General features: G+C 41.7%; 1 protein-coding gene across 3 annotated transcripts in view; it reads right to left on the bottom strand.

Annotated features, from left to right (window-relative positions):
* Positions 1–15471, bottom strand: part of si:ch211-266o15.1 (zinc finger MYM-type protein 4) — a 34406-nt gene that overhangs the window by 16099 nt on the left and 2836 nt on the right. For all 3 annotated transcript variants that reach the window (XM_037746341.1, XM_037746343.1, XM_037746342.1), the window contains exons 2-18: positions 13382–14033; positions 12725–12777; positions 12483–12635; positions 12132–12198; positions 9398–9597; positions 9002–9126; positions 7320–7551; positions 6993–7208; positions 6598–6748; positions 5288–5403; positions 4807–5169; positions 4511–4661; positions 3623–3798; positions 3320–3497; positions 775–885; positions 630–673; positions 259–397 (exon numbers count right to left, since the gene is read on the bottom strand). In XM_037746341.1, the coding sequence (XP_037602269.1) occupies positions 259–397; positions 630–673; positions 775–885; positions 3320–3497; positions 3623–3798; positions 4511–4661; positions 4807–5169; positions 5288–5403; positions 6598–6748; positions 6993–7208; positions 7320–7551; positions 9002–9126; positions 9398–9597; positions 12132–12198; positions 12483–12635; positions 12725–12777; positions 13382–14033 (3127 nt within the window). The remainder of the gene's footprint in view (positions 1–258; positions 398–629; positions 674–774; positions 886–3319; positions 3498–3622; positions 3799–4510; positions 4662–4806; positions 5170–5287; positions 5404–6597; positions 6749–6992; positions 7209–7319; positions 7552–9001; positions 9127–9397; positions 9598–12131; positions 12199–12482; positions 12636–12724; positions 12778–13381; positions 14034–15471) is intronic.

Genomic DNA, 15471 nt, shown 5'->3' with positions numbered 1-15471 from the left:
AACGGTCATGGTGGAAAAAGTTGAAAATTGTATGAAAGCATCAACATTAAATCAATCAAGACCAATTTAAAATACTTAATGCTTGATGCTTCTAATGTCTGTATGAACTATGTTCTGTAAGTAGACTATATTTCCACCTGGTATTTGGAGTGCATTATACTGTCAGGAAGCTGCTGGATGGCACACGGTCCAGATGAAACTTGTGTACCAAAATCCGCTAAACTATCCAAACGTGTTTGAGTGTTTTTTTGTAGTTACCTGCTAAATCATCGAAGGGTGTGGGCAGCTGGCACATGCTCTCTTGGTCCATAGTGAAGGGCCGACACAGAACTGATTTGTTCTTCATTTGACGTCGACGGGGGGCAGGCACTCGCATGGCATCGGTCTGAGTACTGGCCTGGAAGTAGACATCAAAAATAAACAGAGAAGATTTGATCTAGTTCTTTATCATAAATATACAGTAGACCGTTTTATTTCTGGCCAGATCTAAAATCTTATTATAATATTTAGAAAATATTTTTTGGGTGCCGACTTTCTTGTCAAAAGTTTTAACATTTTTGAGTGAAGACCTACAGTTGTATGTCAGGTCTAACCTGAAACAAACACACACACCCACACAGAGTACATACATGGTCTAGGTTCTTGCCGTCAACGTTGGAGGTCGGAAGTGCTCCTAGAAAAGAGGAATAAAAAAATGTAACAGCACTGCATTAAACCCCATTGTAAGAAATGAATATCATAAATATATAAAAATAATTAACTGGTATGACTAACCAGTAAGAGCCGTATCTGCTGACACACTGGGCTGAGTGGCAGAGCCATTGGCCAGTGACACAACATCAGCTATGACAGGATTCATCTTTGTGTGGTGGGGCTGGGTTGGAGCTGGAGGAAGAGAGAAACACACCGAAGTTAGAACAGTTTAGGGCTGTTCCGAATACCATTTTTTGGGCTTTGAAGCTTCGGTGAGAAATATTCTAAAGGAATTCGAAGCTTTGCTTCGGTGCGGCAAAGCAGGCTGACATGTTCTTCTGTCTGTTTGTCTTCATCTCCCCCGTTTCAGTGCCCAGGACAGCGCAGCTGCCGCACTACTGTACACACACCTCTACACACAACAAACAACGATATCCATCTGAGAATAATTAATATTGAATAATGTTGTGGGATACTTCCTCATTTCATGGGCTATTTTGGGATGTATACATTATTATTATTATATACTGTATATAAAAAAATAAAAATATTAAAAAAAATCTGAAGCATTCAAATACTGATTTGGATGTCAATTACCATGGTAACGATCAAAGCTTAAAGGGCCCTGTTCAGACCTGGTATTAACATGCATTCTCAGTGATCGAATCACAAGTGGACAGCTCTAAGTACCGGTGTGAACGCACTCAAGACGCATTGAGATCGGATCTTTCAGACCACAATCAGAGGTGGTCTGGGCCACATATGACCACATTCTTTTAGCAGTGTGTACGCAAATGCGTCCTGGGCCACATTAAGGAGCGCTTACTCATCTGATGTCCCGCTGGGATCTGCGGGATCACTGCACTCCTCAGGTGAACAGACAGACGAGCACTCGTCTGCCTCGCTGCATGGAAACGGCCTCTGTGCTCTACCGTATTCTGTCGGTACATCTGTATTTTATCAAATATACCTTATCTATATGCTACGTAGTCTACAGACTATCAGACTGGGAACAGGAAGTGCATTATTATCATACTGTCGGAGATGTGTCAGTGTTTTTGTTCCGCTGCTTTGCGCGAAGCTGACACCCGCCCGCCTGACCGCCTGATCGCTCTCCCTCCTCCCCGCTCTCTGAAGCTCTGTACTCCGCTGTTGTCTGGCAAAGGCAGCGGCATTACTACTGACATTCCTGTAGTCTTACGTCACAACGTCTGCTGTATTAGCCATGTGTTTACTGCGTGTTTATTTGCATATAGAGCAGGGAAGTGAGATCGGATCACAAGTGGCCGCTCAAGGCGCATGTGGAGACGCATTCTAATGCCAGGTGACAACAGACGTACTTAAAGCTGTCCACTTGTGATCCGATCACTGAGGACGCATCTTAATACCAGGTGTGAGCAGGGCCAAAGCTTCAAAGCATTTGGGTCAGCCCTAGTACAGAATTTGGTAATTTAACATGTGAGATTACTACTTTTCTTTTTTTCTCTTCTCCAAAACTTGAATGACGGGGTGCCGGTTTGTGCTGATTGGCCGCAGGATTTTCACTCTATTTGAATTGAGAAAACATCACTTGTACCAACAGCGTCGCAAATAATATGGACTAATGAAAACATTTTTCACATGGCTGAATATAAATACTAAAAAGGTTCTATTGTGTATTTGCCAACACTTAAAATCTGTAAAACGATGACCATACATGAACAACAACACATACTACTGTTAGATTATCAGCTGATAGAGATTCAATGTCATACCTTCCACCTCATATACGTTGCCTGCACTTCATGTCACTGGGTTTTCCCACCCTTGCTATGTAAAAAAAAGAAAGCATGCCGGCACAACCAAATGGAGGGTAGCTACTGGTTTGAAGTGGGCGGGAGTCGGTTATAAACAGTTATCAACGTTTAAATCAGAATCTGATGACAGTTGGTGGGTTGTTTTGTTGCTGCGGAATCTGTTAAATTCTTAGTAAATAACGTATTTTTTAAGCCCTGTACCTCACTTTAAAAAACGTTGCTCTGTTATCCTTATAGGACAAAAATGTCTGCCTCAAAAACTGACATAAAATCATGCATTAATAATATTAATTAATTAATTTTAACCAACTTCAGTCCTGTTCATAACTACCAAATATTCATTTGTTTTTAGAATTTTAACCCTTGAATTGCCAATTTGTTATGAACACAATTATTATTTTCTGAATACAAAATGCTTGGGGGGAGGGGGTTTCTTTTTCACAGTCTGAGATATGTCAATGGTTAGCAACAACATTGATTTTGATTAATAGTGAGGCACAAGGGTTAACTATGATTCTTGCTTTGTTAATCGTGAACATTCAATCATTTTTTACAGAAATACTTGACGCCAAGTTTTCAGGGGATTTAAATGTTCAGCCAAAGAAATCTCTTGTAACAGTCAAGCCCAAAAAGTGAACCACGACATGTACTTGCAGCACAATAACTCCCACATGCCATGGGAACGAGCAACATGTATTCCTCTGTTAGCTGGAACTAGTGAAAAAAAATACCATTTTAGGGTGTGTTATTTTAACTAGCATGAGCTTGCTGGCGTGTAGACTGCTACTCAACATCCCACTGTATTAGACTGATATGATAACACAATTTACCATATGGTGTTTGTGGGGCCGTTCCAGTACCGTTACTGCTGGTGTGTTGGCTCGCCTCAAAATGCAGGTAGCAGTACTGCAGCAGGCAGGGCAGGTTGCAGAAATTACGGACTGAACCCAAACACTGCAGCTTCTCAGTCATATAGCCCTGTTTCCTACAACTGTCGCATCGACCCATCTGCACAGGAGAGAGGAGATGGAAAAAGATTTTAAAAAACACAACCATGTTGAACGTACAGTAAGGCACATTCCTTGGTTCAGTGGCATACAATGTACAGTGTAGTGGGACATCCATCTCCTTACCCCATAGTAGAGCACAGTGTACTGGGACATGCAGTGGGGTCTACAGAACTCCTCCATCCTGCCTCCATAGTGGCTGTGCAGCATCTTCTGGCTGATGCCGGAGCAGTAGGTGCAGGGACGCCAGGAATGATCCTTGTTACGAGATGTCTGATCATGTTTGAAAAGTAGCTTACAGCCTGGAACACAGGATGGGTGGGTATTATAGTATTTAAATTAGAGTACTACAAACATACATTTAAGCCCACAAGTCCAATGATGCAGATGAAATTCGGCATTTAGACCTATGTTGGTTATCAATTTAAAAGTACGGTCAGGTCAGAGCGGCAGTTTGTTTTGCCATGGTTAGTTAGGTTGTTTGTGTTATTGTGCGACTTTGGGGTTTTAAAGGGTTAGTTCAGACACACAACAGTTCGTCACACAACAACAAACAAACAAACTAACTGATCCGCGCATCGGTAGACCAGCAACTCCCATGTTCGGTTAGGTAAAATTATTGTTTTTGTCAATGGAGTCTGGTGGCTTTGTAGAGAGCATAGATAACGGCTTCAGTTCCCCGTCAGAAAGGGCGTGCAGGAGAGAAAACTGTTTTTAACTGCAGTGAAACTGTTGTTTTTGAAAAGGCTGAACAACAAAAAATGTGGACTAAACTATAACATTTCATTAGATGAAAACATGTAGTGAATTTTGGAAATAACAATAATAATAATAATCTCTCTTTTATCAATCAATTTTGACTTTTGTACAACCTACAACTACTGTAGGTAATACACTGACTAGGGATAAGAACTTCATATAACCCCACTTCCCTTTGAGGGTACAATTCGTCCTAAGGAATGCCTGTAAACTTTGTAAGAGAGACAATAAAGGGGAAACACCATGTTAACTCACTTTCACTGCAATAGTGTAGGTCCTGTTGGTTGTAACTGATGGTGTCAAAGAGCACTTTCTCCTGTTTACAGCCCTCACACACCATCAGGATATTCTTCTGGGTTTTATACTGCTCACCGCACGTCCTACTGCAGAACACAGAAATACGACCCTGCAGGAAACAATTAGCATTGATATTATTATTATCATGGTTAGTTGATGAGAGTTACACTCATCGTGCAGGCAGCTATAAGGGTTAGGGTTAAGTATCTGAATGTACACAGAGTCTGTATGTGCATGTGAGGTGTGCCCCTTACTTGGTAACTTAATAGCAGCGGCTTCATGTTGAACTGTTTGCTGCACTGATGGCAGGTCAGCTTGGAGGGGTCACCGGGCACACCCTCTGCTGGTTTCAGGGGCTGACCGGTGGGTGCTCTGGCCTGGGCTTGCCCTGGGACAGTGGGGGAGGACATGGCTGGGAAGGGAGGCACCAGTGGGGGCACTGAGGTATGACTGGGATGGTGGCCCGGGTAGGGAACTGAAGATGGGTAGTCCTGAGGGATGGGAGGGACTGAGCCGGCTCCGGCAGAGGGCCCCGGTTTGGGGGCATCTCTGAGGGAGGGGTCCCTGAGAACAGAGGTTCCGTTGATCAGGTCTGGCTGAGAGGTGTCACCAGACTTCTGTGAAGATAAATAAGAGCAATGTCAAATCAACAAGACGACTACAGTTAGACAACAGATGCTCCATTAACAACTTGTATTTGATACACAAACGTTCTTATGCTACTGGTGCCTTTACCCTGTATATAGAAACACAGTCATAGGAGCAGAAGTTACGAATGGTGCCGTCCACCATGGCCAGATGATACTGAGGAACAGCTGATACCTTGCACAGGCAGCAGGGGAATGCAGCACCTAAGGGAAAAGGGTAACATTTAAAAAAAAAAAAAAAAAAACAGCTGCTAGTATGTGAGCATGCACTATGTGTATTAATTAATAATAAAAGAGGCTTTCCCTGGCTTTGGTTGCGATATAAAGTAAGATAAGATTAGAGATGCACCAGTCAATTGGCAGCCGATCGAAGCTGGACAGTTTTCAGCTGATAAGCCATGACCAGTGACCAGCTAATCAGTCTCATATTTCCTACTTTTTGCCAGGTAGATTTACATGTGTGCCGACGCCATGTGCCAACATTAACTATCACGTGGCCGCGGCACACGTGTGAATCTAACCGGCAAAAAATAAGGAATATGACACTGATCAGCTACTAAGAGGTAATACGTACGATAATACGTACGATAATACTTACGATAATACTTATGCGTTAACGTCACTTCATTTTAATGCCACTAATTTCTTTAATGCATTAACACAACTTGTGATTTAGGAGGTTGTAGCGGACAGTTTTAAAACTACAGTGAAGATACTGGTATCATATGAAACTAAAAAACCTAATGAATCTATTGGTACCAACCATGTCATAATAGCTTGTTGCGAAGGAGGCTTAATAACGCTCCAAACTTGCGCTAAATTTTGGCGAGGAAAACTGTCATAACCATTTTCAAAGGGGTCCCTTGACCTCTGACCTCAAGATATGTGAATGAAAATGGGTTCTATGGGTACCCACGAGTCTCCCCTTTACAGACACGTCCACTTTATGATAATCACATGCAGTTTGGGTCAAGTCACAATCAAGTCAGCACACTGACACACTGACAGCTGTTGCTGCCTGTTGGGTTTGAGTTATGATTTTAGCATATTTTTTTATGCTAAATGCAGTACCTGTGAGGGTTTCTGGACAATATTTGTCATAGTTTTGTGTTAATTGTTTTCTAATAATAAATATATACATACATTTGCATAAAGCAAGCATATTTCCGTACTCCCATGTTGATAAGAGTATTAAATACTTGACAAATCTCCCTTTACTGAGGTGCCACCTGTAATGTTTTAAATTCAATAAATCCTTGCCTCTAGTATATTTATTCTAAACCAGCAAGGATATTATTGTGGTCACTGAGAAGATCTGAAGCCTGAAGTTCTTCATTTAAGACCGCATATACCAGCTATCCTTTGCACGTGAGTGTGTGTCTCTGTGGTGTGTCCTACCAGTGAGAATGTGTCGGGGTGGTCGACTCTGTTCCACGCAAGCGGATGAACAGTACAGCTGGACTTTGCCCCTTTGGTCTCGTTCCATGATGGTGAGGGACACTATCGCAATTTTGTGACAGTAGGCACACTCAGCTGTCTTTCTGCAGTTCTATGCGAGAAAAAAAATTAAACAATTAGTATTGAAGTTTATATTTGCTTGATAAACATCAAGACAGTGCTGTGTGTGAGTTTCTGATATTACATTCTGTGTACTCAAACTCACATCTTATTGCCATTTGGAGCCAATAATGTGCAAAAATGTTCATCCTAAATGCTTCTGTCATAAATACTGAACTCTCCTTATTTTAAAATGAACCAAACAATATTATATAAAAATATATTTTATTGCATACCTGTTTGTAGGTGCCAATACAGGTAGGACCACAGAAGTTGAGCTGAGATCTGTCAATTGTGAGCGTCTGACATGAGCCTGAGCTGCTACTACAGTAAAGTCCACAGCCTTCACAGCAGTTCATGGCTAAGTGCCGCATCTTGCGCCACGTTAGAAAACAAGCATCACTACAGAGTCTGTGCAGACGACCTTGATGGGTGACTTCGTGCTCAATTTGCTGTAGAGATGATAACATTTAAAAACAAGGACAAAAAAGAGAATTAGACCATAGAGTAAAGATGCAGAGAAACTGTTAACTTAATAAAAATAGCCTTTTGTTGTCTCTTACTCTATTAGAGACTTTGCAGACACTGCACATGGGTTTGTCAGGCGGTCGCTCCACTGGTTTCTCAGGCGGTTTCTCAGGTTTCCTCTCTAGTCGTTTGTCAGCCCATTTATCAGGAATCTTGTCAACCTGTTTCTTCTTGTGTCTGAAGACAGACAGACAGAACTGGCCGCAGAAGTTGACGAAGCTGCCGTCGTCTGGAATCGTGATCATGTCCCTGGGCTGAAGAATCTCCCTGCAGAGAGAAATAAATACAGTAGTCAAAAAAAATACAGGATGATGACAGGTTAGGGGACGGAACATACAAAGTGGTGACAAGGATGAAAAGTTAAATACTGAATTCAAATTGACAGACGTTATTATTTTGATTATGCATGCAAGCTTCAAAGGAACAGTGGCACCAAGTTTCTTACCTAGACAAGGTGTAAAAAGTCGGTATAAAAAACTGTTTGGAAGAGTTAAAAATATATGAATCAAGTTTCACCTTAATTAAACGATGCAGGAGTTACAGTGCTCTTTAAATAAAAATGACAATACGTATAGTGATATAATGGGAAAGAAAACCCACAATCATAGAGTTGAAACCGCTTGTAGTGATCACGATTACAGTGATCTACCCCTTAGCTTGGGACAGTCTGCTTACAGTGTTTATTTTGGGTCTTTTCATACATTGCTACATATCCAAAATCATTTTAAAACTATGTTAGACTAACTAATTTAGTAGAATTTGATTGCAGTTAATTGAATTTGGACCGTCTGCTTTCCGGCTGGATACCGTAGGCTGGTGCTGCGTGCACATTGATTTCATGACGCCATTTTCTCTGAATGAAAAACGAACATGCACGGGGAAAGAACCTGTGGTTGAAGCCACCCTTGCCAAGTGGATTGATAATGCCTGGTCATGTAATGCCCCCTAAGTGAAACTTTGCTGATGCTAAACTGGCTTGCAGCACACATGCCGACCAGCACCCGTCTCCCTGCATACTGCTACAGAGTGAGAGAACGAGGAGCCCCGGCAAAGGGGCACCGTTCACCTGCCTGCACGCTCGCTCTGCAGAGCCAGCCAAAAATGGCAATGCCACGCCCTGGGTGAGGGAAAAGGCAGAAGAATTGGCAGCGAGCCAGTAAATAGCAAAGCGGTTTCATTGCTTTATATTCATGTAATAAATACACAAATGTCAATTAGATGGTAATCTGCTGGAGAAATAAAGCACAATATCTGCTTATATGATCAATTTGACCCAGACAGTCAAGATCACTATAGCAGTTTACACTGTACATACATCAAGTGCTTTGGTGAGGAAAATTGCTTTTTACATGTATATAGAATTTAGGATTCTGACATGTGCGCCACTGAATACACAATTTCTCAATTAGGCTACAATAGAATTCAACAGTAAATAATAATAAAAAAAAAAACAGGTGTTTTATTAAAAACTTAATCTAAATATTTGCTGTCAGCAATATGGTGGAAATGTATTGCTGCCTTACGGCACCCTTTATACTCCCCTATTTGACTAAACAAAACCTAAAATAAACATAGTTTTGCTTTAAAGTAGAAAAGCATAACTTTCATGTGGTAAATGAACACAACTTACAGTATATAAACCAACTACCAGCTTATGTCAGCTAAATGAAACCCTGATTTAAGTTCCTACTGATGTCAAGTGGAAACAAAGATGTACCTGTTGCACTGGAAACAGGATCGGTTCTTGTTGGCAGCAGGCAGGTGGCCTGTCAGACAGACTGTGGAGCAGAAGAGCTGCGTCGAACCTTTCCTTTGGAATGCTGTTTGACCTTTCAGCAGAACCTACAACCATTTAACAGAACCATGAAACAGAAAGCTGACACGAAACAAAAAGCTAATCATGACATGACATCAATATAGTAAATATTTCAATATCCCATATATAAGATATATATACATATATAATAACAATGCATAGAACATGAGTGGTGTTAACTATTCAAAAAAACAGAGATCATTTAACCATTTGACATTAATAATAACAGTTTTCCTTTGTAATAAGCACATCCATGTAGACGGGGTCTTGTTAAGCAGCACGAAGTTACAGCAGTACCTTAGAGCAGCCACTGCAGCGAACGCTGCCAGGAACGGAGGGCGGAGGTGGCCGTGGGGGTGCTGGTAGCAGAGCTGGTAGTAAACTTGGGATTGGAGCTTGTGGTCTGAGAGGGAGGGAAGCCATGGCCTGTAGGACGGCACCTCTACCTGGGATGAAAATGGTCGTCGTAGGGGGAGCTGGGACTGCTGCTGCCGGCACTTGAGAGGATAAGAGGGGAAAGGTTGGTTAAGAAGAAGAAATTACATTTTTTTTTTTTTTTTTTAAATCACTTTTAATAATAACACAACATGCATGGAATTTGTGCCTTTTTGAACCTCTGGCAGCTGACAAAGATGTATTTAATAACATTTACAAGGGCTCTGTTCCATTTAAGTGTCAGAATGAGCTATTCTGGTGAACCAGCATACACAATACCACTGCCTGGGAAGTGGAATATCTTGATTGAATGCAGTCATTATTAATGTTAAGTTACACCTGTGTTTTCCAGCTATGATTTGTCAGTATGTCTGACATTAAAAGGTCTACTGCTAAATGACCGTACTAATGGTTTTCCACAGTCAGCCCAGTGAATCCTGTGTGCTTAAAACTAGGGCTGGGTGATATGGCTTATAGATAATATCTCAATATTTTGAGGCTATATCGCGATATATATCGAACCGATAACCGATTAAATTATTGGGGATTATTCAATTTTGACAGAGCATTTCTATTTCAACCGTTTTCTAGGCTTTACGGCACTGCTTTAGCGGCCCAGGACCAGGACAGACAAATTGCATGCATTGTAAATCTTCTAACGTGATGCTATTCAGCCAATCAAATCTGTGCATTCTGATAAGCATTGCGTCTCGCGTCAGTGAGTAAGGTACACATACACAGGAGAGACGAGACAAGACAACATTTAGAGAAATAAGTAAATAAATAATGGCATTCTCTAAAAAGGGAAAACTAGGCAAGAAGGAAGTGGAGGCTGACCTCTTCCATCACCTTTTCCGACCTCAACACGTACAGTATAAACTCGCTTTGGTGCTTCCCTCTAGATACAAAAACACACGCCCCATACACACATCCATGCTCATATTGCCACTCACACTCGCCCAGGAGAGTGCGTCTGTTGAAGGGAGAGAGCCGCGGGAGAAGCGAAACGTCAAAGCGACTCTCATGCCGGTGGCTTAAAAAAAATAATAATTATATTTATACTCAATGTTGACGTCATTTACTCATCCCCCTTCGAATGAGCCGCAATACATTGAGTATATTTGATATATCGCCCAGCCATACTTACAACTACAACCATTTCCCAATTCAAGGCAAATGGTGCTGTACGTTTTAAATGCCGTTTTCCCTAATCAGTCCAGTTCATTTTAGTACGCCATCTAAATCAACTCACAGAGCCTTGAAACTTGCTTAACATAGCTAATGCATCATAATGGACCACATGTCCGAACTGGTTTCCATTTAATTTACTTAATTTTAGAGTTTAAATATTGTTGCTGTGGCTCCATCCAGGCGGTGCATTCACATGCTAAAGTAAAAGTCCGACGACAGAGCTTCACTGTTCAGCTGCCACATTGCATTATTGGCCTATGATGTTTGGAAACTCAACAGGGAATGCAAATAATTACCTGACATGAATGTCATAAAAACATAATATTTTGATGACGTCGGACAGTTTTAGCTCCACCACAGCACATAAACACACCATTCCTCTACATGAAACTTTATGTGCACTATCACTGAATCATCAGGGCTGGAAAATCTGCATACTGAACGGGACATTTTGGAAGCACTGTTGGATGAGCCAGAGAGAGGCAGCGATGCAGTGGATTAGTGTTCATTTTGGCAGATATTTTTTATATTTAGTCTTGGTCCTGTGTCAAATTTCCTTGTTAGTTTTTATCATATTTAGTCAACCTCATCCTGTTTTCTTTAGTCAAGTTTTAGTTGACTAAAAGTCTGGGTATTTATGTCCTAGTCAAAGTCAAGATCATAGTCAAAGAAAACTGTTTTGTCTAGTTTTAATCAATGAAAACTGTTGACATTCGGTCCTTTAACTACATCCACACTAATATATTTTTGTTTTAAAATGAAAACGACCTCCGTCCAGACGAGCGGTTTAGGGCCATTTCAGAATGAATCTCAGTCCATACCACCACGCCTGAAAACGCATATCATGTGACCATTCATGCACACTGGGCATGCGCGTGCCGGTGTAAATAGGAAGCAGTGCTGGACACATGAATTGAGGCAAAGCACTCAAATAATAGCTTGCCATGTGCCATGTTGCCACATGTAGGCAGTAGTAACGTTATAAAATGTAGAATTTAACTGCACAACAGCTGCTAGCATAGACAATAAGGTCTGCAACGTTTGTAACTCATTATCCATCCGTTGAATTAACCACTGGTGGTCGAGGCTGATGTCGTTTGTTTTCTTCCGGAAAAAGTTCATGTGACGGGGCGTGACGAATCAGGGAAGGACACGTCACGACTGATAAGACCCAATCAAGAAGCGAACATGGCTGTTTACGTCGTCGTTTTCAAAGTTCTCCGTTTCTGTACGTCCAGACTAAAACGCAACTGCCGGGGTCTAAAACCCCCATTAGCTTCCTGCTAAAGTGACCTTCTTATCTAACTTACAAACCTGAACAGAAACCAATATGACCACAACAAAATGCCAGCTCTGATGTTAAAATGAGAAAAACATGTCACAATGAACCAATAACTGAACTCACTGGTGGTCGGGGATGCGAAGGTGTTCCCTCCACCTACAGAGTAGACAGAGCTGATCCTCAGCTCCTCCTGAAATGAGCACACATTAAGAAATCAGATTTTGATCCTAAGCCATGTTATCAAATTATTGATTTAAAGAAAATGGGTCTAGTTTCTGTATTGCTATAAAACATTCTACTATTATTATCAATCAGCACACAGTATGGGGCTGCCAGCAGCTTCAATCCAAATATATCATTCTTTTCTGGTTGAATCATCTCCTCTATTGTTCAATATGAAAATTACAAATCTACACCTCGTACTGAACATAGACAGCAGATGAATACTGATAACTTTCTCTCTCCCACACCTACCTCCTGATTCTCCAGCTCCTCTTTGATCTGTCTGATGGAGCTCTGAGGCAGTAAAGCAGCGTCGTAGCCCTCATCAATGGGCTCATCTTTAATATTAATAGTAGGGGGAGATGTTGGTTGATTACTGTCCTCCATTGGAGCTGCCTGCGACCTCTGAAATAATAAAGAGTATTCATAATTACCTGCTGAAGGTTCAAAGATTGTATAATTACAGTTAGATTACAATCATTGCAGATCCCTACCTCTCCCTCCTGGCTATCTTCAGTCTCCTCTGTCTGGTTCAGGACGCCTCCATCTAACAGAAGGGTAGAAAAGAAAACGTTCAATTAAAACACATTTAATACATAAAACATAAAGAAATGTTAACCGAACAAACATGGTTAACATTTTCATGTGCCGAATCAATGTGTAATAAATAGGGATGCACCGATTCAACTTTTTTAGTCCCCATACCGGTATCGATACCTGGGATTTGGGTATAAAATGGGCTAAACCACCAAGCATGCAGCACTGCTACAACTGATAGAGAACAACTGGTGCGCTGCGAAAACTTTCCGGGTAAAACTCGCACTCCAGAATTTCTGTTTCACAGACTACCTGTGACAGCTGTTTGGGTCACAGGGCGTACCGAAAGGATGTTGCAGACCGAACCGGACATCCCATACCAACCGGTTCAATACAATTACACGTATTGTTACACCCGTAGTCAAGCCCCCCAAATACTGTATCCTACATTTCCCATAATGCAACTCAATAGTGTCTTTCTTGTCCTTGTGTGTCAGGGCCCTATGAAGATACTTTGATACGATACAGTGGATAGACACTTGCAATATGGCATTGGTGATCAATCTTGCCCTTTACAATTGTCTAAATTCTCATGTGCATGCAGCTTGCTTTACCTCGGCTGTCATCAGGTGTGTGGTCCTTGGAGGAGTGGGAGGTGTTAGCAGACTCAGTGCTCAAATCCTCCCGCTCCTCCTCCTCCTCTCTGGGCGGGGGGGCAAAGGGTTTGCCTCGAGTTGCGTTGTTGCCCACTCCTGGTTGGCCGGTTTTTCGGTTCGTTTTGCCCACTTTAGCATCCTCCCTGGTGCCCATTGGCAGGGCAAAGTGCCAGTCTTCATCCTCCTCCTCCTCCTCTTCTTCTTCTTCTTCTTCCTCCTCCTCTTCCTCTTCCTCCTCCTCCTCTTCTTCTTCTTCTTCTTCTGGCCCAAACGAAGGAAGTCCATCCAGTGCGTCATCAAACGCTGCCCCTCCACTTCCTCCCCCTCCTTCGTTAGTGCCCATGGTAAACGAGGCGGGTCGGACAGAGGAAGGGGAGGTAATGCGAGGAAAGGGTGACTCTCTCCCCTCATCCATCTTTTCTTCTTGTCTGCTGCCGCTGCTATCCTCTTCTTCTACCTGTTGGTTTTCCCCTTGTCCTGAAGTGTCGTCTACTCCCTTTGCCTCGTCCTGACCTCCACTCCTGGAAGAGCTGGCAGAACCCCCGGAGGACTCGGCAAAGTCTCCAAGCCCCATCACTTCGTCAAACACTCTGGACAGGCGCTCCTCATGCTGTAGGGGGAGAAAAAGATTAGGGAATTCAAGGGGAAAATTCATATTTAGCACTCAAGGAATGATGCACTTTAATCTTCTTTTCTTCACTGTCAAACCTAATAACAGCTTAAAACCTCATAATGTCAAAGGGAACAAAATGTACTGTGAAACTTTTACCGTAACTATAAAAGGCTAGATAGATATAACTTAAGCTTCAAATGTTCACAAAACAACTATCACAATTATTTACTCAAATTCATTTTTAGGAAAAAAGACACCTTATCAACTGTTCCTTTACACCGTGTTTCAACTCTGATTTACAGTGACCCCAGTTCACAGTTCTCTACAGTTCTACCCATAGTAACTGACCCCTAAACCTTGAGAAGCTGGTCCCAGGTACCAAACTGTACACCTTAATTATCTGTTCCTCTCAATTAGAAAAAATCAATAAGGTCAAGAGTTCATTGAACCATTCAGACAGTGATATTCATGTTGTATATTATATTCCCACTCCAACTCTTATTAATTTAATGTGCCATCAGATTTTGAAATGCCCCACAAACCTCCAGCTAATATCATCCTCTCAGACAACAATACCACAGTGTTAAAGTCTACATCTCAAAGCCGACTAGAGCTGCACATAACGTAGGGAGGGAGGGCCTTTTGTGCATCACAACTGTATTTTTCAGATCAATGATGTGTTCAAATTAAGCACAGAATGACAGAAAGATAAGCACTGATGTATCTATGGTTACTTGTAACATCAGTGGTTACATCCAAAGGCCTTTACAGACCTTTATCTTTTATTTATCTTGTCATAGCAATACTGGTTATCATGGCTCTTCTCCATTCAAAAACCATGTCAATGAAACAGCATGCACATAATATCACGGCCCTGTAGGGTGTAAATTAAATGCAGCCACCGTTGAATGTTGTTACATACATCTGTGCTTTTCTTATCATCACATGTCAAAAATGTCTGCCATAGAAAAGGGTCTATTGGGCCAACTACTGCCCACATTGCAGCTCTGTCTTCATCCACTGTAAACATGGACTTGCCCAGCAGGTGCCCATACTTACACACAGTCTGCCTCCAGCAACAAACACATTTTTTTTTGATACAAATGGCTGGAAAGCCAACTATCCTCATCACATTCACATAGTAACAGAATAATAACATAACAGTGACATAGTACCAAGCACACCAAAATCTACTGTCAGTAGTGTACTTGAATGGTGAGATGGGAAGAAAGAATTGTCTCTCTGTCCTACTGTTATAATGAGCATCTTACTGTTTTGGTTAACATGAGTAAATATAACACTGAATAAATCATCTTCATGACCACGTTTTAAGGAATCTGGCTATACGAACCTTTATGTTATCAATGTCTTGCTTTTATCGATTATAATGGCTACAGGCCTCATGCTGTCTGATCAGTGGTATGGAGGGGGCGTC

This window comes from Sebastes umbrosus, chromosome 16, assembly GCF_015220745.1.
Source record: "Sebastes umbrosus isolate fSebUmb1 chromosome 16, fSebUmb1.pri, whole genome shotgun sequence".
Classification (NCBI taxonomy): Eukaryota; Metazoa; Chordata; class Actinopteri; order Perciformes; family Sebastidae; genus Sebastes; species Sebastes umbrosus.
Note: the sequence above shows the minus strand (reverse complement) of the source record. Positions and strands in the feature narration are given on the sequence as shown.